Source organism: Ammospiza nelsoni, chromosome 1 (genome assembly GCF_027579445.1).
Source record: "Ammospiza nelsoni isolate bAmmNel1 chromosome 1, bAmmNel1.pri, whole genome shotgun sequence".
NCBI classification, from domain to species: domain Eukaryota; kingdom Metazoa; phylum Chordata; class Aves; order Passeriformes; family Passerellidae; genus Ammospiza; species Ammospiza nelsoni.
The window spans coordinates 145746775-145771002 of record NC_080633.1 but is presented as its reverse complement, the minus strand read 5'-3'; the positions used below and the strand labels follow the sequence as shown (position 1 = coordinate 145771002).

The following is a 24228-nucleotide window of genomic DNA, read 5'->3' as shown; positions in this document are numbered from 1 at the left end:
TCAAGTACTTTAGAGCCATGGCACTCCCCAGGCTAAGCAGTCATGAGCAAGCTCAGTTGCATTAATGCAGATGTTTGGAGATTTTAGCCATCTCCAGTCTTGGTAACAGCTGAATTTTGGTCTTTAATATGTAGGGAAGAAATTAGGAGCTAAAATCCTTTTGAGTATGTAATTCCATAACTTGAATCAAAATGTTCTGGCTGAGATGCAGCAGCAGATTAAAATTAAGTAAGAGAATGCCTGCTGCAGTTCACTGTTGATCACAGCCCCACTAGAGAAGCTCCTGCACCTGCAGCAGTTCTGAGTTACTGGAGCTTTCGGGCAGTAGAAATCATTTGATGTCAACACACTGAATTAAAAATGGAAAAGTATTACTCACAGCTCAAAATCTTTAAAGCTATAATCCCAAGGCCCCTCATTCTAGCTGGATGTAATTTGGTTTTATTTTATTATATATATAATAACCCTCAGCAAAATCATCAGTACACCTGCATGGGAGCCTTCATGCTACCAGAAATGTGTTTATGGAATGAGGCATTCAATTAAAGGTATTGGAAACCCTCCAGGTAAACAGACGTATGATGGCACTTGTGGGAACATCCACTGACTTCAGTAGAAATGTGATTGAGCCATAAAATCTGGTTGTTTTGACAGTACCACATCCCATCTCTTATAAAACTCTTATTTACAAACAAGATAATTAAAAAAAAAAATCTTCTTCCTTCTGCAGGGATTTGGTATAGAAACTATTCCTTGTATTCCACTGAAGTTTGTGCTTTGACTGTATTGAAATAAATGAGCAATAAGGGAATGTGGGCCTAATGGGGAGAACAGCCCATAAGTGTCCTCAGTCTTGAGGTTCTTCCATCAGTTTAGTACTTAAAGAGAAAGTAAATAAGTAGTAATGCTGCTGTAGTGATTAATTGCATCATCTGATCCATGGTTGACAAAGGAGATAAGATAATTGGTCCAAAATTTTCACAGAAGCTTTTCATAAACTGAAAATGAGGCCTGGCTGTGTCAAAATTTGAGGACCAGAAGTGCTTTAAGTTTAGAGGTTTTAGTAGTAGAGTGAAAGTTCTTTAGGAACTCCACAATTCTAGAGTTGAACTCCAAGACACATCCTTCTAGGATCTCTCCTGGATCAGGAGAGAAGCAGGAGCTGGCATGATGACAAAGTCACAGATAGATACAGGACCTTGTTCTTAGACCATTTGTGAAGAACATAGGGGTCACAAATGAGCGGAAAATCCATTTCAGAAGTTGGATCCCAAGGCAAGGCTGCAGGGAAGGACTTTTCACAGTGGAAAATCAAGTAAATTTTGTCAGCAATCTAAGGCTTTACTGAAGCTCCGTTTAAAATAAAGCTGTGAAAATGTGAGATATGATGAAGAGGACCTTGGACTGGAGCTTGACTCTGTCCTGTAAAAAGTGAAGGCAAGTGGTAGTTATGATGCTGCTCTTAAGAAGAGCATATTCCCTATGTGTAGTTCCCCAACCCAGGAGGAGCTGATCTGTGCTCTCTGTGGCTCACTGATGAGGGGTTTACTGACCTCATGCCAGAGGTGCCACCAGCTTTTTTTTCCTTAATCAATGCCTAACCTCACAGCCCCATGAAATCTCAGACAGTAACTGTTTTTCTCCCTGTATTGCAAAGCTTTTCAATCTGTTCAGCTCTCCAGAAGGGAGATTTATGAGGATGAGATACTAATGCTCATTTCTGCAGGCATGCAGTGAATCATTCAACAAACATTTGGGAGCCTGACCTACATTTAGGATGGGCATTTGCTTGCCAGACATATTTTTATTCTGAGCAACTTTTTATGTCTGTCTTTCAGGAATTAATATTGGGGGCTGATTTTTCAGTGCTGTTATTAGCAGCCGTTCCACTGACTTTGACCGGAATTTAAACTTGCATGTACAGGCACTTTAGTGAAGAATTTTGAACTTTCTTCCAGGGTATTACTCCTGATCCTCATTGTCCAGCTTTAGAACTTGATATCAGGAGAGCATATTCATTTCTAGATCTATTATTATGTGATTGCAGAAAAGTCATTTATCCCTGTTTCCCTATCTCTATAAGATAAATAATATTTCTGTGCCTTTGGAAAGTTGAGTTGATTTTTTTAAATGGCATAATGAGTACCTGTCCTTCCTATTAAATGAGTATGAAAGAATTCATGAAATATGGTACATTTTTGTATTGCCAATGCTGACAACAAAATGAAAATAAAACGCTACTTTGCAAGGTGTAAAATTTTGTTGTAAACTACTAATCCTAATACATCTGCCCAAAAAAGGAAGGAAAAAAGGCCACTCTAATCTGCACACTGCATTAACTACAAATGAAAGGCTCCCATTCTTTTTCACACAGCTTTTCATGAGTAATCATTAATGTCTCATCTTAATAACTTTTCTTCACTTTACAGTAATGTCATGATTAGTAGGGAGTCATTCTTTGGATCAAGCCTTACAAGAAAACTTAGGTATATATGTTTAAGTAACAGTTGAGCATTATTCTTTTCATATTTCTTGCATGCCATTCCCTGCCTGCACTTTCTGTTTTAACTACAGTAACTCACCTAACCACCATCAAAAGTAAGGGACAATAAGACTGAAAAGTTATTAAGCATAAAAAGAAAGTTGCATGACCTTACAAATAGCTAATTGTTCTACTGTTCAGAAAACATGGGACATTATCCTAGCTCTCCCAAGAATGTGCTTAGAAACAGGTGCTTTTCTCTGTTTCTATTGAATGGAAATTAAACTAGCTTAGTCTGCAAAGAATTTTGAAATTTACTGTGAGAAAAATATCCTGTAAGAGCTAAACACTGTTCCTTATGGGGTCCCAACCGTGCCAACACAATTCATGCAAGTTACTTTGAATTTGAGTTCAGTGGAACAACATCTTTGCATGTGTATTTGCAGGTTCTGGTTCATTAAATGGAAAACAAGTGGATGCTTTTGGCAATCTGAATAAAGTTAGTGATATGCTTAAATATCTTGCTGAACTGTGACCTAAGACCTGGGGCAAGAACTTTACCTTCCTGCAAAGAAACATAGACAAAGCTTGTGGCACTTCAGGAATACAGAAGACACATCATTAGAAATAATATTTTGACTGAATTGCAAAGTATTTCACTCTATCCCATACCTTGCTGTCATTCAACTTTATCTGGTTTTCTCATTCCAACTTCATTCCACAAACATGAAACCATCTACCTGCAACTCAGCTTTTCTAGCTGGAGCTCTTCTGCTTTTGGAGAGCAGCAAGCAAAGCACTCCATTTTTTCATTTGATGATTGGCCCATGCACAATAGTGAAGAGACTTTGATTCAGCAGTTTGATTTGCTTTCTAGTGCTTGATACATGATATGTTCACTTTGAAGCAAAAAGTGGGTCAGCATCCATTTCTACCTACAATGGCTGCATCCATTGGTGAAAAATATCCATCCTGGTTTCACAATGAATTGGATTTGGATTATTCTTCCCATAGATTTATGTGACATTATTTATTTTCATCCATCTCCAATCCTTTTAGAAAGTGTGAGTGAGAGAAGGGGCTAAGCAAAGGCCTTTAGTGTATGTAAAAGCTCTTTCTTTTTCTGAAGGGCATCAAAGTTGAGCTGAAGTTTTGATTTGTGCTCAAGTTTGTGGGCAGATAGTCTGGATGGTAGTTCAGTCTGGATTTTGAGTCATACCCACCCTTAAATACTGGTGAGGATGTACACCACCAAGGAGTGTGGAAATTTGTTGACTTAGAATGGATGTTTCCATGTTTCCTCCTCACGTTAGAAACTTGCAAATTTAGGCCTCAAGATTCAGGGTGCAAAGTGAAGTCTTTAGTTTTCAGGAAGCTGTAGTCAGCTATTTTGGGACAGAACATTTTTGTGAGATTCTCTCTGAAGGAAAGAATGCTACTCAATAAAAGGGAAAGTTGATTGGCTAAAGTTTAGAACTACCTCAGAAGTGTGGAATGTTCTTTGTTTAATCTTAAGAAATCCCATGGACTGTCTGAGATCAGTTGAACAGGTTTACTGCAGAATTCATGTCTGTCATAACATTAGTTTGGTGTTAATTTCTATTAAGGAAGTGTTCAAAGCAGAATATGGGATACTTCTGGAAACCTCACTCAGAATGTTTGATTTTCCAAAGCTAAGTTCACCCATTTCAGTTCATCTGATAAGGTACAAAAATGCTGGAGTAAACATGACTTCCTTCTGCTTCCAGTTACCTGAGACTAATTACATCTAGTGATTTTAAATTGTAAATAATATGGAAAAATCTCCTGATTATCATTTGTCCTTGTTAGGTGAAAGTAGTAAATCCATGGCAGAGGGCTGTTTGGCTCACTCTTAGAATTAATTCACTGTTTTTCTCCTCACACACCTACCATTTGTTTATGAAACTCCAATACTAGGAAAAGGATAGAGAGGAGAGTATCTGGCATGCATGATGGGATGTAAATGCATTATTTCTTTGCATGACTGTTTCTGGAAAATATATCTAGTTCAGTGGTTCCCACTCTTTGTTCTGAGCAAGGGTAAAAATGTGCTGCAGAAGCCAGCCATCTCTTGTACATCAAGCCACAAAAATAATCTCTCAGGTGGTCCAAAATAATTCCCACTGCTCTTGAGGAACAAAAATTTTCTTTAGGTAGAAAGAAACTGCACTGCTCTCACTTTCCTCCCTTTCTGGTGATCTGTATCTACCACAAAGTTAAGGAATTCTCATCCTGGGTCCCATTTCAAAGACACAGGGTTTGGAACCCATGAGAGAGAGGATCTAATGGCATGCAAGACAAGAAATGGTGATTTATCCAAGCTAGTCAGAGAAACTGCTCTGGATTTTTGTCAGCATGCTTGGGATGGATTTGTATCTCCCCAGTTTCTGGAACTGTGCTGGAAGTTGAGAATGATATTTTATTGAATGTATGGAAGCCAAATGAAGTGGGACCACTGTTCCCAGGGGAGGAAGAGTAGCTGACATCAGAAGGGGGAGTCTGAAAGAGGAGCAGCAGTGCATGAGCCCTTGGGTGGGAACCACTGTCCTAGCCCCTCTCATGCAGGGTGCTGCGGTCGGCGCATGCTTCACGCCCGGGACTGAGCCATGCGCATGCTGCTTTGATGAGGAGATTGTGTCATGAGAACAAACATTCCTTCAGTACTTTTAAAAAGATCAATGAAAACTACAACCCCAGCAGACCCAGATTTCATTCCTTGGAAATGAGAATAAAGTCCATTTTTTTTCCTGATGACAGTTGTCTGGAAAGAAGCTTGGGTTTTGTTTGGGGTTCTTTTTATACACATGTTTGAATATTTTGATGTGAAGCTGATGAATTATTGTCTGATGATTTTACTGCTCTGGCTGCCAGATAAGAACACAATTATCTATATTTGTTTCATTTACATACTGTTATAAATCTGAATGTTACTTCAAGGGTTAACCTTCAGGATTGCATTAATGAGGAAGGCTTCAGCTCAGGTAACTTTAACTAAGACTAGAAACCTGCTTTTTGGATGACTTCTCATCTAGATCTTTCCATAGTCAATAACAAGAGCCATGTCCCCCAAGTATAAAGTCATCCCAAACTGAACCACACTTTCCCCACTCACTGGTTAGAGTTGCTGACTTCCCACTGATTACAGAAATGGGTCTAAAGAGTAGTCTTAGACAGGAAGTTTAACTTCTTTAACAGCTTAAAAAAGATCAGATGAGTTCTAGCTCATAAACCTAAGAGGCTCAAGCAACAGTCTTTGGAGAATAGTTTCTTCCTAAACTGACTCTTATCAGCAGGGATAGCTGAAAAACTCTGAAAAGAAAATCTGAAAATGTTTTCAGTTTGTACTATCTACCTTAAGTTCCACCACACTGAAAAAAAACACCAAAAAACCCACAAATGAGCATGCCAACATATGCAGAGGAAAATGTCACTGCAAATAAGTAGGGTTTTGTGCTGAATGCAGAGGAACTTTTTGTTCTGATTTTATCTATGAGGAGGATATAAAATCTTGTTCAGTCCCAGTCTTGCACAGCTCTATGACAAATTTCTGCATATCTTGCTTATATTGCTGTCCTATACTTTAAAAATGTCACTAGATTAATATTTGGATACTTCGCATCATCTACTGACCCTTTTCCTTGTGGTCTGATCCCTACAGGTCCTCATCTCACTTTATGCCTCCATTTTTTCTGGTATGCAAGGCAGTTATCACAGGACTTTTAAGGGGCAAACTTTGGGCAGCTGGTTATGTATTTTGAAGAACTAAGCAAGTTTCTGGACAGGGATTTAGTGGCCACATGTAATGACAACTGTATTATTTTAATGTAGTACTAAACAGCATTTTATAAACAACAGCAGTCTTTTGCCTCACCTATTTTGCTGCTTCTTTGCCTTTCAGGTTCTGTTCCTTATAGATGTTTTTCTCTTGAGAGTTTCTCCGCAGTGTTACTAACTCAAATTGTGTGACATTTAGTACATTGCTCAAAGCCAGTGTGTGTTGGGTGACCACTTAACACTTCCTTTCATTTGAGATTCATCTATCAATCATCTATTGTCAGTGACCTGCAATCCCCCCACCCGGAGAAAGCTGATCTCCACAACAAGCCTGTTGCACAATTCTTTCAGACCCAGAAACAAACTTTGTCATTTTATTATCATGGAACAGATCTCCTCATCCTAAAACTGCTTTGGTTTCTCCTTTTTTGTATCTTATTCCACAGTCTCCTTAAGTCTGCACAGATCAACACCAGGATGTCCATACCTCATTGCTCTTTTTTCTTTATAATAAAGAAATTCTCACTCTCACAAGCTCATTCTCTCTAAAAACTTCAGGCCCCTCAGTTTATATTGCCTGGCTGACTCTGTTATCACTTAACTAGATTTTTGGTGCATTTCTTTGGATAAAAATTCTTTTCAGTGATGTGCCATGATTCTATACTCTTCTTGACCATACTTCTCAAAACTAATTCCTCCTTCAGACCTTGATTTATTAATGAGACATGAGAATTTATATTCCCTACTTTACCTGCCCAAAAATCCCACATGCAAATCACTCAGTTGACTTTTACTTCCTCACCTTTATATTTCATTCCCCTTTCAAACTTGCTCATTAGTTTTCTTCTCCTGTATATATTTGCCCTATGTATGGCAGCTGACTGCTTGAAGAATCCAAATTTCATAGAGAATTGAAATATCTGACTTTTAAAGCAGTACTGCTCTTAAAAGTGGTCAAACAGAGAAGAGAAAGTGATGCAGAAAAGAGGGTGCAGGATCTCCCTAAGTTAGTAGAACACAAGTCTCTTGCTGGGACTCTGCACTCACCATCACTTCAGTGTTGACAGATCCTTGGTGGGCAAAGCAGATCAAGATTCCACCCCAAAAGGAAGAACTATGGAAATAATTTTTAAAGCTATTTTATATTTTAAATAATTTTAAAGAGTTCTTAAGCTCAAATGTGAGATTGTCAGAAATGTATTTTGTCACAAATGTCAACAAGCAGCATCGTTTTCTACAATTTTTACTCCATACATTTGTCTTTGCTTTTTGCATCTTACCCCCGTGCCATGAATTCTTCAGGAAATGACATTAAGGCAAAGTCTGAGTAATATAGACATGATTCATTTAGATTATTCTAATTTTTCACTCAAATCCATGCTTTATCTCCTGGAAATGCTGATATATCAGGACTAAATCTGTGCCTTTGTACCCAACTTCTCCTTAGTTGCCACTTCAGTACTCACATACACACGTGCACTTCATCCATGCAATGATAGGGCAAGTGTCTGGACTTACCTGGCTGCAGAAATTTCATTCACAAGTATTTTCATATCAAAAAGGAAAGTCAAAAGGGTTAGAAAAACTTCTTACACCCAAAGGTTTAGTGCTTGCAACTTTTCTGATAGGGAATCCCACATTTCATTACTCCCTGGGTCAGAGATATATTAATCAGGAACAGACAGTAGAGATGAGAACCCCAATAATTCATGTAAACAATCCTCCAAAAAACAAAAACAGCATAAAAACTTGCAACAGCTGTGATGCTCAATGCTCAGATAACACCCATTGTGGTGGGATACTGCAACAGACAGAGCTCTGAGATAGAAATGTGAAATCTTTCTTTCCCACTTGCAAGGTCTGCACACACATCTCCATCCTTGGCCGCGATGTTCTTGCACAGGGGACCCTCCCCACGCTTGCCTCTCCTGCCAGCAGGTTTAGTGGCTGCAGCTGAGCATCCTGCAATGATACCTCACCTGTTAACTCCTGGTAACCATGGCTGTTGATCCTTCAGCTCTGCTCTCACCTGTGGCTCTCAGAAAGCTGCCAGCTATAACAGCCTCTTCCCTCCCTGCACTCAACTTACTTGATCTGGTGTCCCACACAGAACTGCCTCTTGTTCATGTGTGCACAATTCACCTCTACCTAGAGCTGTCCCAGGAATGTGTTAAAAAGCCTTCTTCCCATGGCTTAGCCCTGGTTTGTTTTTTTGGGTTTTTTTTTTCTTTGGTTGGTTGGTTGGGGTTTTTTTAACAAATGTGCAATTAACAAACATTTGAGCAGCAAAGTGAACTAGCAAATCAAATATTTGTACCATCCATCACCTACAAAGTGTTCAGAACATATATAAGCTGATGAACTCCCTAGCAAATTCCTTTTCCTGTTTCTGCTTTAGTGGTATTAGTGATTACCTTTAAGATTATTGCAGTCATCACACTGTCAGGAGGGTTAGTGGTGCTGGTAGAACGGCAGGTAGATGAAATTCTATTTCTGTGTTGTCACTGAAGGACAAATGTATTCAGACAGTAAATCTCTAAGAGGACAGACAGTACAAGGAATCATCAGAGGAATAAAATTTGTCACTTCACTACAACTCCTGTAGGTCATGGTGGAGAGAAAACAGGGCGTCCTCCCTACCGTGTCCCTACTCAGTGCTTGGCAAAGCCTGCTAGAATATTGCTGGTGATTTATCTGGTTCACAGCACATCTGACTTTATTTTATTCCTTAAAGTTGAGGAATAAAATAAGAGAGTTGAGGTTGTTATGTTTGGATAAGAGATGGCTCTGAGCAGACTTTAGAGCATGTTCTAGTACCTAAAGGGAGAATGCAAGAAAAGAGGAGAGGTGCTTTTAACCAAGGTGTGTAGTGACAGGATGAAGAGGAATGGCCTCAAGCTGAAAGAGTGCAGGTTCAGATTAGACATTAGGAAGAAATCCCCACTGGAACCCCTGGAACAGGTTGTCCAGAAACATTGTGGATGTTCCACCCTTGGAAGTGTTTTAAGGCCAAGCTGAACAGGGCTCTGAGCAACTTGGTCTAGTGAATGAGATCCCTGCCCATGGCAGTAGTGTTGTTTCATGTCTTTATAATAAAACTACTGCTTCAGGTGTGCTACATGAGCTGAAGCACTGTGACACCTTGCATGGAGAGGATAGCATGACCCTCTGGTAACATTTTCAACATTGATACCAAAAAATGCTCATAAAAAGCAGTTAATTATCTGTGGACCTTAACTGTTGCTTACAAAGACATTGATAATTATGGTAGCCCCAGCAGTGTCCTTGCATACAAAACAATTATTTAGCCCATTATCTACTTAAAGCATCATGAAAACAAGTTAATGGTGTACAAAGGAGGAAAATTATTACTTTTGCTTATTTTGTAGCCAAAAGCTGGGTCTCTTGGATCGGGTTCGTGGTACCAATACTAAAGGAAAGCTATTTACCCCTCTGAATGTAGATGCCATTGAAGAAAGTCCTTCAAAAGAGCCTAAGAATGTTGTCTTGAATAATAAGGAGCGTTTTCGCACTGCATTCCGAATGAAAGCGTACGCTTTTTGGCAAAGCTCAGAAGGTAGCCCATCTGTGTTGATTTCTTTCTATGCATCCCCTGTTCTTCTTATTTTACTTTGTTCTTCTGCATATTCTGTTGAAGGTTTGTGACTTTCTGGGACAAGTACGTCTAGTACCTGGTTTTGTGTAGTACATTTGGGGAAGCCCAAGAAAAAGAGTCCTGGAGCCCAAGCAGCACGGTGCTTGAAATATACACCAGCCCTTCTCAAAGCCAGCAATTGATATGGGATAAAGCCAGTACTGGATTTTCCAGCCTGTTTGGCCTGGAAAAAGTGGGCACACTGGGCAGCCAATCTGTATTCCCCCAAAAGCACACACCATCATGGCTTGGTTTATGAGCAAGGATGCTAAGCTAAGGTAGCTTCAGGTCCTGACTGCATCCAACCCTGCGTCAAAACACCCCTTACAGCCCACCCCCCCCACAATATTCAAAATAACCTCAACCCTTTAGAGAGTCAATGTCCTCTTCCCTCCCCCTCTCTCCCCAAGCCTGCTGCCCCTCAGAGATTTCCATTGGGTCTCCATGAAACATTATAGGGCATTTTTCCTCTCAGCTTCACTGAGCACATATTTCCCTCTTCTTGCCCATAACCCCAGAATGGTCTTTAAATAACAGGTTCCCCTTTCTTGTGCCAGCTGGCACCAGTGCATGCTGGACATGCTACCATGGGTGTAGCCTGGGTGTCCCCACCAGGAACTTGATTTTCTCCTTCATGAAGGTACATGAGCTCCAGGCAATGCCAGTGAGAGGAGAACTTGGCCTGTGGCTTGTACAACCTGTTTTAGCCTTTATGTAAAATAATTTGGGCAAAGATCTATTGGAAAGGAAGACAAGTTCCAAGTGTTTCAGAAATGCTGAAAGGAGATCCTTCAATAATGTGTCTTACAGATGTCCCAAAATAATTAAATCCCTTTCAAGACCGGACCAGTGAAAGAAGCTGTAAGAGATATTTCTTTATTAAATTGCACTTACTTTATGTAGTGCTTTATTCAGCCAGACATCCCTCTAAATATTGTGTGGTGAGATGTTCACACATCTGGTTTTTTGGCCTCCTTTGCAGATGCAGGAACAGGGGAACCCATGGCAGAAGACAGAGGTGACAGTAGTGATTTCCCTATGGAAGATATGATCCCCACATTTAAGACAGCCATCCGAGCTGTCAGGTAAATGTCGTTTTGAAGGATGATAGGAAATAACATTACCATGTTGCTACATGTTGATTCACTGTTTCTGTTATTACTTTTTTAGATGCAATAGATGAGATAATTCTAGTGTTTTGAAAAACTTGAGACAGACCCAATTCAGTCTGTTGAAAATATGCAGAAAGGAGAAAGTTTTTAATAACATTTGCCATGTCATTTTGAGAAATACTCCACAGTGTTTTTATCATAAAATAATATTTTGTGCTGTTCCTTGTTAAAATGTTATATAAATATATCTTTCTCAATTTAGTTACTAATATTTGTATGAAACTGGAACTTTTGCTTAACCAAAAACTCTGAGCTGACTCAACTCTTTATACACAATTATATGAGTGTGCAACCTACTTTTCAGCTGTCATATTTTAATACATGCTGAGGTCTCAATTTCAGCAGTTTTTGTCTTGTGACATGTGTCACCTCCATTTTCACACCACAAGAGATATTCCCTAGAGTTAGAAAACTCCCAGTATGCCTTGGTCATGTGTTTAGCACATCAAGCAAATAGAATTCATTCACTGATGCTCTGTTACTCCTCAATGCAGTACTTTGTACTCTCCTCCCTTGAAAAATGCCCCCATGGGAAAATACTCTGCTTTCGTTGCAATGGCTGTTTATTCCAGAAGTTGTTGATTTTGGGGCCAGGGACTTGCCACCTTCCAGGTGAAATAATGCAAGTCTGAAGTGTCTCAGATTTATCTTAGAAGAACTTCAGGGAAGATGGTAATAAAAATATAACCATATATTTATACCTATATAACCATGAAATGTACTCCTGGTTCTTTTTGAATTGGGTGCAGGAGAATCACTTTGTAAAAAATTCCAAGTTTTCTAAAGGCTGCTGAAAGCCAAGTGACACAGGCTTTGCTCATGTTACCCATGACTTCTTCCCTCCCACTGGAAGCTTCTTCATCCCTGTCCTCCACAGCTTTCCCCTTCTTTCCCTGATATCTGCTTGCTTTCAAACAAGTTATTGTTACTTTTGAAAAACGGCTTCCCCACATCCTGCCCAAATCTAATTGATTCATGCAATTTCCATTTAAACTCAATCAGGAGCCAAGTTTTTTTTTCCTTGTGTAGTGTACCCAGATCCTGAACATTAATTGAGAGTAATTCTTTCAGACAAAGCCACTTAATGGATTTCAGGGTCATGATCAAGGAGATTTTAAATTAGGATTGCTAACATTGTGATCCCTATTTTCCCTTAAGTCTTTGAATGTGTAGTTTTGCTGTTACCATACCTAATTTGGCAAAAATAGGCCCAGCTATAATTTTGAAACCTTGAAATATTTATAAGCAACAGAGTTAAAGACAGCCCTTAAAAAGTTGTAATAGAATTATCTTTGCTAAATGAAAGTTTATACAGACTTTAAAAACATTTTAAAACCCACCAACCTTAAATAAAAGACAAGTTTGAATCTTAACATATAACAGCAATTTCCCAGTTCAGACCAACAAGTACCTGGAGACTCTACTGAGAAAGCAAACATCCAGAACCCAAGTCTAAACCAGATGAAGGTAAAGATTTCATTGTTTAAATAAAATGTTTAAATCCTTCTATTTGATTAATCTACACACACACACACATATATGTATACACACATATATAAACATAATGTATCAACAGCAAAGGGTGAAAAATGAATGCCAAATATTTTTCAAGTGCTCTGGCCAGCAGTGTTCCTTGTTATAAGAATTCTGTTACTAATCACTAGCTCATTTTGTAGCAATAGCAACAGTAAGAGCAATCGTATTATTATCACTACAACAACAATAATATGATACTGTTGTTTTTTTCAAGGGCACTTCAGGCATTTCTAAAACGTTTTCCCCTCTTCACAACCTGAACTGCTGCAAACTTCTTAACTTCCACATCTATATCTAATTATCCTTTCCTATCCAAAACTTCCCCAGGTGTAAAATTAAAACCAAGATGAAAATGATTCAGCATTGCCTATACTATAAATTTGCTTTATAATAGACTGAAGAATAGAAGCAGCAGCTTCAGCTTCACAGCTTCAAAATCTCCTGTGACTTGTGTTGCTCAAATTCAAGCTCCAACTGTGACTCTGAAGCTTTAAACCATTTTTATGACTATTAATTATGCAAAGCCAACTATTACAAATTTTCAAATTTAGTGTTTATGATGTTATAGATTTTAGATAATGTTATAGATTCTTTGTTTATATTTTATTGCCTTGTTTAGAAATAACACACTCAATTTACAAACAGACAGATTTCATCCATATTTTGAAAAAAATGGAAATTTTTTTCAAAATGTAATTTATTTTTCATAATGTAATTTATATAAAAAATTAATATATTTTTCTGTTTATTATGCAGAATACTACAGTTTCGTCTCTATAAAAAAAAATTTAAGGAGACTTTGAGGCCTTATGATGTAAAGGATGTGATAGAGCAATACTCAGCAGGGCATCTTGATATGCTTTCCAGAATAAAATACCTTCAGGCAAGGTAAGAATCTTCTGGTAAATGGGGGAAATTTACAGCTTTGATGGCAAAATGAAAACATTGGCCTATCTGTGTACAAGGCCACCCAGAAGCCACACGTTTGCAGGATGTAGCTGGTCCATGAGAAAACCTTTTCCCAAAAACAAAAGGCAAGTGAGAGCTAGCAGGGATAACTGGAGGCAGAGACCACTGTCTCAGATATAGAACAAGAACATCAGAGTTAAAAAATCCTGTGAATTTTCTTCAGTATTGCCTTATTTGATCAGGATCAAATTTCTCTCCTCTCCCCATTTTACAGATGATAAGCAAAAAAAAAAAGCTCTCCTTGAGCTTTTCTTTGGGCTGGATTCTCTGACGATTTGTGCCAGAAATATCCCATAAAAATGCCAAAATACATCAGCACAGAAGGTTTCACTCAGGTGTAATTGACCTATCTGAAAAAAAGTTGGAATTTCAGGCCTCTGTGATTATTCAGGTGCAATCTGCATCCACAGCTGTTTCCTCCCAGAAGGGGTTCATTGCAATGTGATTTTGAGGCACATCTACAGAAACTTGTGCTTCTCGTCCCCTGATCCATGAGCCCTGGTCAGAGCTTGGGGCTGGAAATCCGTGTGGGCCTGAGTGCACATGTGTGCAGATGTGTGTGCAGATGTGTGTGCAGATGTGGGGAGCTGTCCTTGCTCAGTCTCTGCACGGCACATTCCCTGAGGCCCTCAGTGACTCTAAAAATTAAAATACCACACAATCACCTTCATTTTCTCTCCCAATAATGGGCTGAGGGAGTGCAACCCTTCCTGCACATTTGGGCCTTGTCCGGACTCGGCTTTGAAAGGCTGCTCTGATCTTTCTGCTGAACTTTGTAATTTCTTATTTCAAAGAGATTTTCCATGCACTGGGCAATCTCTTTTTCAAGTATTTAGCATGTCTGTCAGCAATGTCTGGAGATTCAAGCCAATATCTAGCTAGCTTTGTGAAGCTTGCCTGGAGCTTTTTCAAGTTCCATTTCAGAACTCTATGGGGCACTGTGAAACCATGCAAGGCATCTGCATGGATTCTCCAATAATACAGGTAACTGGTCTGTGGACTAGTGCTGATTGATATGTGGCCATTTATGGGGGTGAACTGAATAAACAGAGACTAACTTGCACCTGAGCCATTGAAAATGACAAATGAAAGAATATTTGATATAGTAAAAGAGTACAATTACATGTGTTGGAGCATTCCAAACAATCTTTCTCCTTTGGTGCCAAATGAAAAAATCGAGTAGACTTCCTTATGCAATTTCATTTAAAGTTATGGTTTTCAAGCCAAAAGAATAATTAGTAAAAACTAAAATATTGCTGACAATTAGAAACAACAACTGACAGAATGTTATTGGTTTGCTAGGAATGTCAGCAATGCTACCTTTTGCCAAGTTGATTTTTGTTACCCTGAACAAAATCTGATAGGTCTCCTGACATTTTTAAGAGCAGCTTCTATTGGATATTTTTTGACAATCATGCTGTTTGGTTCCTTTGAAGGAGAAGTTGTGTTTCAAATTTGAAGTTTGGAAACACTGAGCTAAAGCATTACTTAATTATTATTAAATTACCAGGTAATTGCAATTCAGTGCATTGATTGTGACCCAAAAAAAAACCAGACGCATCATGAACATCAATATATTACCAAATCAACATATGTTTCCTTTTTGAATTTTTGCTTCAGAGATGCACAGCATATTCTGTCATGTGTTATCATTTGGAGATGGACTTAAACAGTTGCACTTTTCTTTTTTTCAGAGTAGACATGATTTTTACACCTGGACCTCCATCTACTCCCAAGCATAAGAAATCCCAAAAGGGAGGAGCTTTTTCTTACCCTTCACAACAGTCTCCCAGGTGAATTCTTTTATACCTAGTATTCAGCACAGCCCAACACAGAAATAAAAAGTTAATTCATTCCAATAAGCATGATTTTTGTTCATCCATTGTTAAAATAATGGCACCGAGAGGATATGTTGCTATGAGATACATGTAGATAAACACTGAGCCAGAAAGTCACTCAGAGCAATGTGTGATGGAAATCTAAACAATGGCTTCTTAATTGTCCAGCTCAGCTTCTCCACAGTTTGGAAATATGGTTTTAAATTAAATGCATGCATTTGATTGCTGATATGCTAATTTTCTAACATTTAACTTGTAAACCCACTTAAAAGCTCAATAAAAACCAATAACAGTTTGAAATAAATTAGTTCTCTTTCTGAAGTGCCCACCAAATGGCAAGCAGAGATTTTTAATGCTGCAGCTTTTAAATCAGTGATTGGTGAGAGATACACAAAACAAATTGAAATAACAGATTTCTGGGTGTGAAAGATGCACCATATTATTGTATTGCTGCATTCCAAAGAGAAAAATTTCAATAATAAATGACATTTCTTCTGTTGTTTACAACTATCAATCTGTCAATAAATATCCATCAAGAACCACACAAGACCGTCAACAATCTGTGCCCAAAGCTGTTGTGGTTGCTCAGAACAAAAGCAATCTTACAGAAAATAAATTATCCCACACAGAGAAAATTCCAAAACCACATAAACGTGAAGACAGAGACCTAAGTACATGGAAGAGGCAGTGATCATTTGGGGAGGAAAGCAGATTGCAAAAACTGCATGAGTCCATGTCACCAGTCACCCAATGTGGAAAATATGACATGTTTTAGGTATAGATTTTGCTCTAATACAATTTATTCACAGCTGTATTTTGGATTTTGTAAGGAAAGAGAAGAACTGGGCATGTCAAAAGTCTTAGAGTATATTTGTTCCAAATAATGTTAAAGAGCAAGTGTTCAGAAATTGCTTTTCTAGACTTAGGCATAAGTTATGGGAAAATATTGATTCCTTTGACATCAGTTTGGAAACTGCTTGACAAAGGCTTAACTTGATCATGAGAATCCAAAATTCCATGAAGTTATAAATCAAACTATTTAGTTAGAGATCAACTTCTTACCTAATGAATTTGGTCCATCTGATGGACTGGCAAGAGGAAATTGCATAGATGAAAACTTATTCTGGAATCAGCTTTAAATCTCCAGACCAGACTGTCTCTTTTCAGCATTTCCAATCTCTGACACTTACTATTTGATATAATGAAATTGAGAAAAAACCACACTCATCCTTGAAACTCAGATTCAGTCTCCAAAGACACTAATTATAAAGAACTAGATTTAAAAACACATGGCCATCTGTAGACCCACTAACTGCACTATCTCAATAATTTTCACAAACCTGAAATTATTCCAACAAGCTGGAGAATAATTTTAATTTTCTTTTGAACTTCTGGTGCTTTTTAATCTTTATTTTAAACTTGAAAAATGAAACATTAAAAAATTAAAACTCAAGATTATATTTTTTTAGGAATGCATTGGTATCACATAGAATAGACTCTCACTCCTGTTTGTATAAACAGCAAAAAGGGCTCCAAGGATCTATATAAATAAATCAACAAGATGGCAATTCCATTTTCTGATATAAATTGCTTATTGTGATGCAAAAAATATTGAACACTAACAGAGTTATTAATTCTTGGCAGAAATGAACCATATGTAGCCAAAGCATCTACAGCTGATACTGAAGACCAAAGTATGATGGGAAAATTTGTTAAAGTTGAGAGGCAGGTAAGTAATTTCATGACAGTAACAGAGGCTGAGGTGCTTGTTCAGAAATGATGGAGCTGATATAAATTGTGCTTGGCTCTGGCTGACCCAGGCAGAATTGTGCAGGTGGTGATGAAGACTCACAGAGATCTTGTTCCAAGATCACAAAATTCTGTTGCTAGTTTTTCATGAAAGAATTTGCTTACCTGAGAAGTGTGCCTTTTGAAACTTGTTGAATCCATGTCACTGTGTATGGCACAAGATCCTAACCATGATAATGAAGTGGGACTTTTTAATTCCTGTAGCTTCAGTACTCATCACATCTGGTGTTTGGCATGAGCAAGGCCTTTTCCTGCAGGGACTGGACTGAAAATGATTGTCCACCCTTGGGGCCTATGCAAAAGAGAAAGGAAACTAGTCCTGATATGTAACTCTGATGTTGTGGGACTGTTAGTGGCCATTAGGTCATAGGTTGGACTCAGTGATCTCAGAGGTCATTTCCAACCTAGATGATTCTGTGATTATCAGTTAGAGATCAGGTCTGTATGCAAAGGTAATTCCATATACTGTATTTTTGTAATAGCTATTTACCACTGGTATCAAGATTTTTTCATAACATTATAGTGTCCTCTTGGATACTGTACTGTTAAATATCCAGCAAGACTAATAATTTTTTTGGAACAGTTCATAGGGATGGGGCTTTTTATTCTGAGGTGTTAGAGGATCAACTGCCATCCATTTCAGCCCAGCTTTGAGGGAAGATCACGGTTATTGTATGAACCTCCATGACCAATAAACATGGCAGCACACCATGGAATCATAGTCTCTTTTTGAATAACTGACTTGAGGCAATATCATGACATTGGTATTTTTCAGGTAAATGACATGGGGAAGAAACTGGATTTTCTTGTTGATATGCATATGCATCACATGGAACAGCTGCAGATACAAGTTGCTGAGATAAGTCCATTGAAAGAAACCGCTTCTCCTGCAAGGGAGAAGAGAGAAGAAAACAAATATTCTGAATTAAAAACAATAATATATAAATACACTGAGCAGTGTTCTCGTGAAACTCCCTACAACTTCCAGCAGGTTCCAGTCAACAAGGTCAGCCCCTATGGTTTCTCAGCACGGGGCCACACGGCTCACTCCCAACCTTTATCAATAGGTGGGCAAAACTCTGGCAGACTGCAAGCCACACCTTCCTCAACTTCATATGCAGAGAGGCCAACAGTTCTGCCTATATTCACATTAATGGACTCCCAGGTCAGCTACCACTCCCACGGGGACCTTCAAAGCCCTTACTCAGACAAGGTGTCCCCGAGACAGCGGAGGAGCCTCACGAGAGACAGCGACACCCCACTGTCCCTTCTCTCCGTCAACCACGAGGAGCTGGAGCGCTCCCCGAGCGGCTTCAGCATCTCCCAGGAGAGGGACGACTTTCCCTTCGGGCCCAGCGGGGGCTCGGCGTGGATGAGGGAGAAACGCTACCTGGCCGAGGGGGAGACAGACACAGACACAGACCCCTTCACGCCGAGCGGCTCCATGCCCCTGTCCTCCACGGGAGATGGGATTTCAGACTCAATATGGACCCCGTCAAACAAGCCAGTTTAAAATGTGTGTGGGGGCAGTCACTGGCTGACTTCTTCCTTGTAATGTAAGCATACTTTGTATATCTCACTTACTCTACACCCAAAGCTTACTAGTTCAAAACACCAATGGCTGCATAAGATGCATGTGATATTAGTGGTAGTCATTCTGCACCATTTCATACAATTTACTGATGCAGTTTTTTTCATGCTTCCAAAACTAAGGAGCTTAGTTTTGAGCATGGTTTGCATGACTTTGCCCTATATAAATGGTACAGCTGATTTCTTCCATGATACATATCTATCTGGTACTCTTCAATACAACAACGGTGAATTGATAAGAGGCAAGATACAGTGGTCCTTGCTACATTTTGTAAACAGAGCAGCAAAATAAAAAGATTTTTCAGGAACTATATCCCTTTGTGGAAACATAACATCTAAATCATTTTCCATTATAAGCAAATCAATCTCTAATCAACCAAGCCAATCAACCAAGCAAATCAATCTCTAATCAACCAAAAGCAAGGGAAAAGCTGAGTTAAACTATGACCTTATTGAAATGCTTTTGTAAACTAAATGTTTCACATGTGATCTCATATAATTACTCCTGAAAAACAATATTGAAATGAAATTAAGGATAGGATTTTAAATCATCCAAGTCACCTCCTGGGATTGATGATAGGTATTTATTTATTGTAAAATGTAAATAGAAATCCCTCAAAATATTTTGAAAATCTTCACTAGTGCTTATAAAATTGCTCAAAGTAGGATTATAATGCTTTTTTAAAGAAAATCTTTTGCTAAGTCTATTTGCTACTTATGGGGCCAAATTTTCTTTGTTACAAAAATAAAATTGTTCACTGTAGAGAACTCCAGGTTTATACACTCCACTCTTCTATTGACTTAGGTGCTGCTAAGTAAGAAGCATAATGTAACTCAGCCTCAGTTTCCCAATCTGTTAATTGGGAGTTACACTTCCACACATGATCACAGGTTGAAAGGGTCAATTGTCTAATATTTGTCAAGTGCTTTGAGCTCCTCAGATGTGCAGAAAATTACTATTCTCTTCCCTGCAAGTTCTACAGTGTAAGATGCTGCCAGGATCTGTTTCTCTCTGTTTACCTTTTCTCTTGGAAATGGACTGCTCAAAACCCATGAATGTGTGCTATATTTAGGATTAATGTATGAATAATTAATCACCATTTTTGTCATGTGTCCCTGAGCAACAGAGAGATAAGTATGCTCCCTAGGCCTCAGCCAAATATTTTTTAATGAAAATTTGAAATTATTGAGAAGGAAGAGACCAGGAAAATCACTGGATCACTGGAAGGAAATGAATCCAAGATCTCACCACTACAGTGGGAATGTAGTACCTATAAAGCTAGTGAAACTAGCATTTCCAAATACCCTGTACAGGTCTTACCTGGTGTCAGTCAATGTGTCCATGAAATAGCATCCGTGTGATGTCCAGCTTGGTGGCTGTACACTCTGTACAGCTGGTGGTAAATGAAGGAGTACAGTCAGTGAGCACAGGGTACAGCAACAAAGGCACACATCAAATTCAGGATGAGATCAATCTCACCTTTAACTCAGATATCTACAATGACCAAATGTCTACCAACTTCAAAGAGAGCAGAAGGTGACTTGCTTAGATGTCAGATGATCAGAGAGCACACGATCAGTGTTAATTGTCTCACCAAGGTGCAGCCTCTCTCCCGTGGCTCATCCCCACCTCATGTCCAGAACCATCCCTGTCACTCCACACAATAACTTCCCCACTGTGGCCAGGGCACTGACCAGCAGAGATGGCAGGATTTGGCCCAAATAAGGTGTTAGAAAAGGGATTTTCTGTAAAGACTGCTTCTATTACACTGCAGCGGCACAACTGCGCATCTTTGGCACATCCAGTCTGAGCCATGAACACGTTACTGGGCTTCCCAGTGCTTACTGGGAATTGCACAGCCCTGGATGGAAAGTGCTCCAATGGACAATATTTTGTTAGGTGTTTCTGACCATAGTAAACTTTTGGTTTTATTCCTCAGTATTGTTGACATCTCATAGCAGTCGTTCCATCCAGGGAATTCTGTTCTTTCCCAGATGTGGGCATTGCCTTCATCTTCATTGCTTGTTCTCTATTGGAAGAGACATCTAAAGGATTAGGATCTTCTTACTTCATCTGATTCTTCAGCTAAATCATGTTTCATCCTTCTGGGATGGATCTTCAGGAAGAACAAATTGCTGTTGTTACTGGATTAAACTGCAGAGCAGTTACAGCTTTTGAAGACTGGGCTGAGTCCATGGAGCTGTTCTGAAGTCAATAACTATGATGGCATGAGGCACAAATTTAGTAATTATTTAATTGACAAAATAGCATTGACTTGAAGGATAATCTGTGTTTGGCACACTTTTGTGGATAAATTTACAAAGAATAAAACTAAATGACCAAAGTGTAATTCATTATAATTTGGCATATTGGGAATTCTTTGGCCCTTATGATTCTTGGAAATATCTGCATTGTACCTGTTGCAGGCTTTCTGAAATAGTAATAGATGTGGCAACTTGTGAAATTTAACCCTCACAAGACAAGAGAATGGAAAAGAATGAAAAAATTATTTTAACATTGTTACATTTCTGAAGTGTATGTAAGTATGTGCTAGACAAGCCTGCTTCAGTTTTCTTGTATATAAAGGGCCTGTTTTTCCTACTGATTTAATCTGAATTTCATCCTTCTTTAAATGCTTCCTAGAGCTAAACAATCAAAAATCAATGCAGCCAAAAAGCAGGGGCAGTCTGATCAATTTGTTTGTGACTTTCTTTGACAGTGGCTGTGCCATGCAGTTCCCTGTCCAATTCCCACTGAAATTCTTTAGTTCAGGTTTCTGTTATTTTCCATGACAGGTCAAATAAAATGAAATCTTTTCTCAGTATTGAACCTGGTTGAAAATCCATAAACAGCCTCCCTATAAAGTTATGTTCTTTCCAAGAGAAGATCCAAGCAAGGGCAGAGACTTGGATGAATATTCACCTGCACACAGGGTACAGCCCCAGAGAAAGGATTTGTGCTGCTCTGCACTCTGCACACTCAGCAGATGAACTGTCTTGAAGTTAGTGCTTCCTCTGGCCTGCAATCACAATTTACAATATGCATCTTTAAGGTGTCAGGTCAGGTATTTGTAACCACATCATGAAATATTTAATGATGCCAGAAAAGATCTGCCTCTTCTTAAAAAGCACTGGTGATAAACTCAGCAAGATCCTCTGCAGTAGACATATGTGGGTCCTGTGAAGGAGATCCAAGAAATGAGACCGGCAGATCTGATTAGCTTATTTTAATATTTATTTTTCTTTCTTAACACTGAAACCTGTCACTGCTCTGTTCATAAGGGTGCTGTTCTTAGCAGCTCTCTGCCATTTACATCATCAGGGTTAAAAATCAGTTCTGCTGTCTGTGATCACAACAGACAGGTGTCACAGCAAGGTGAGATCTGGAGACCATCCCAGATCAGATTTGCACACAAATTCATCAGACTCCAATCAGGGTGAGTCCAGGAAGTGCATCCACCCTGGAACTGTGGTTCATGTGCCTGCCATAGGTACTGGACAAAGCAAAAATCCCATGTGTGATCCCAGTAACATTAAGAATGTCAAGACCTCTTTCCACAAACAACGAATCTCTAGTCACAATGTCATTTGAGAAGGGCATCTGGGTCAATAATAGTCTTTGTAATAGGAATTAATTCGATTTATACCTTCTTCTGCATGAGATGTCTCAGTTAAAGAGTTACCAATTCTCTTTGGGTCAGATCTTTCTAGCATCTTGACTGACACTAGCACTTTGTTTGCATGTACTCAACATTAAAAGGTATTAATGACTTTGATGACTCTCATCTCATTTCAGGCCTTGAGATATTAGTTTATAATTTGAAACTGTGGAGCTTTTCTTTGCTCTCCTTGAAGTAAGATAGAAACCTTCTCACAGTGATGCACTGGGAGCAGGGCTGGGTTCTAATCTGCCATTATTTATAGATTTTCTTGTGAAGGACAGCACTGATCTGGAGACATTTTTCTTAGCTACATTTTGAGAGTGATTTTCAGTCCCTAAGAAATGCCAGATGTCTGGAAGTTTTCAAAAAGGTGAATCTGTGTTTACATTGTGTGCCTCTCTTTGCAGCATTATTATCAATTAAGCTTCCTCATTTTAGATGCAAACTGGGACTATTTGATTAAGGCAAAAGTGAATACTTTGTTGAGGTATGAAGGTATGATAAATGTGGTTCATGCTCTACTTAGACAGTTGGCAATTTAAAAAAAATCTAGTCAGGTAATGACTGTTGTCCTTGCCTTGGCTTTTCCCTGCCCTGAATTTATCACTCTGGCTCCTATCTAAATGAAAAGGAATTCAACCCATGGAGAGATTGATTAACAAGTCCCTAAATTGTCTTTTGGCTATATTTGCTCTGTTTTTATCTGTAACATTACTGCATCATCATGGTCCAGAGTGGAAATAGTTTAAAATTTTTCTGCTTCAAATGGTGGCCCATGAGTGCTGCAAACTAAAGCCCACCTGAACCTGGGGGTAGTGGGGCCTTGTGACCTTCAGGAGAGCACCAAGGTCCAACCAGTTTGCAAGATCACAGCCTAAAGCAATCAGAAAATGCAGAGTGAGGAACACCCTCACCCCTGTTGGGCTCCCAGCTGCTGCAGAGGTGTCACATCTGCTTAGGCAGGAACTGAATCCATCCTGGTTACTGCAGAGCCTGTGAGGAAAGAGCTGGGTCTGGATTCCCTGCACCCCACTGCCCCACCACTGAGCTCTAGGGGTGTAGGAGCTGCAAACCTAAATCTCCTACAGCACCTCATGAATTTGGTGGGATGTCACGTTTTCAGGAGCACAGCTGGATGTGAGTGCTCCATTTGAAGAATATTTTAAGAGGTACAGAGGAAAAAGGGGCATTTTCAAGTGTTTTTAGCTGGGCACTCTGGAAATGAAGACCCTGGGTATCACTTTTCCTTATGGTTTTTTAGGCTGTAAGATTTGATCCTTCCCAATTCAGCTTTGAGCAGCTTCTCTCTGAAGTTAACTGAAGCAAAATAGTGAAAATGGGCTCCTATTTCCATCATGAAGAACACTGAGACTGAAGGTTACATAGCCAACTGCATTTTGTTTTCTAGTTATGGCATCTTATTATTACTAGTATTTGTGCCTTGCTCACTGAAATTTTCTCCATGCTACAAAGATGCTTTTCAGATTCTGGCTGACAAGGGAACACAACTTTTATACAAGTGGCCTTTAGTGCTCTTTATAATATTATTTATTGTAATTTTTAAACTGTATGTGTAATTTCTATTCTGGCACTGTCCAATATTTGAACAAATTTAATATGTTTATTTCAATATATTATGCAAACAATACTTCTTAACTGATTTTTTTATGTTCTGTCTTTAAAAACTGCACCACTTATTAATAAATAGAAATTTCAATTA

The 24228-nt window shown here is 38.9% G+C and overlaps 1 protein-coding gene across 1 annotated transcript in view; it reads left to right on the top strand.

Annotated features, from left to right (window-relative positions):
* The window catches only part of KCNQ3 (potassium voltage-gated channel subfamily Q member 3), a 196966-nt gene extending 172738 nt beyond the window's left edge, over positions 1-24228 (top strand). The window contains exons 10-15 of the mRNA XM_059471185.1: positions 9667-9854; positions 10915-11017; positions 13397-13528; positions 15304-15402; positions 17092-17176; positions 18032-24228. Coding sequence (XP_059327168.1) covers positions 9667-9854; positions 10915-11017; positions 13397-13528; positions 15304-15402; positions 17092-17176; positions 18032-18769 — 1345 coding nt within the window. The 3' untranslated portion in view covers positions 18770-24228. The remainder of the gene's footprint in view (positions 1-9666; positions 9855-10914; positions 11018-13396; positions 13529-15303; positions 15403-17091; positions 17177-18031) is intronic.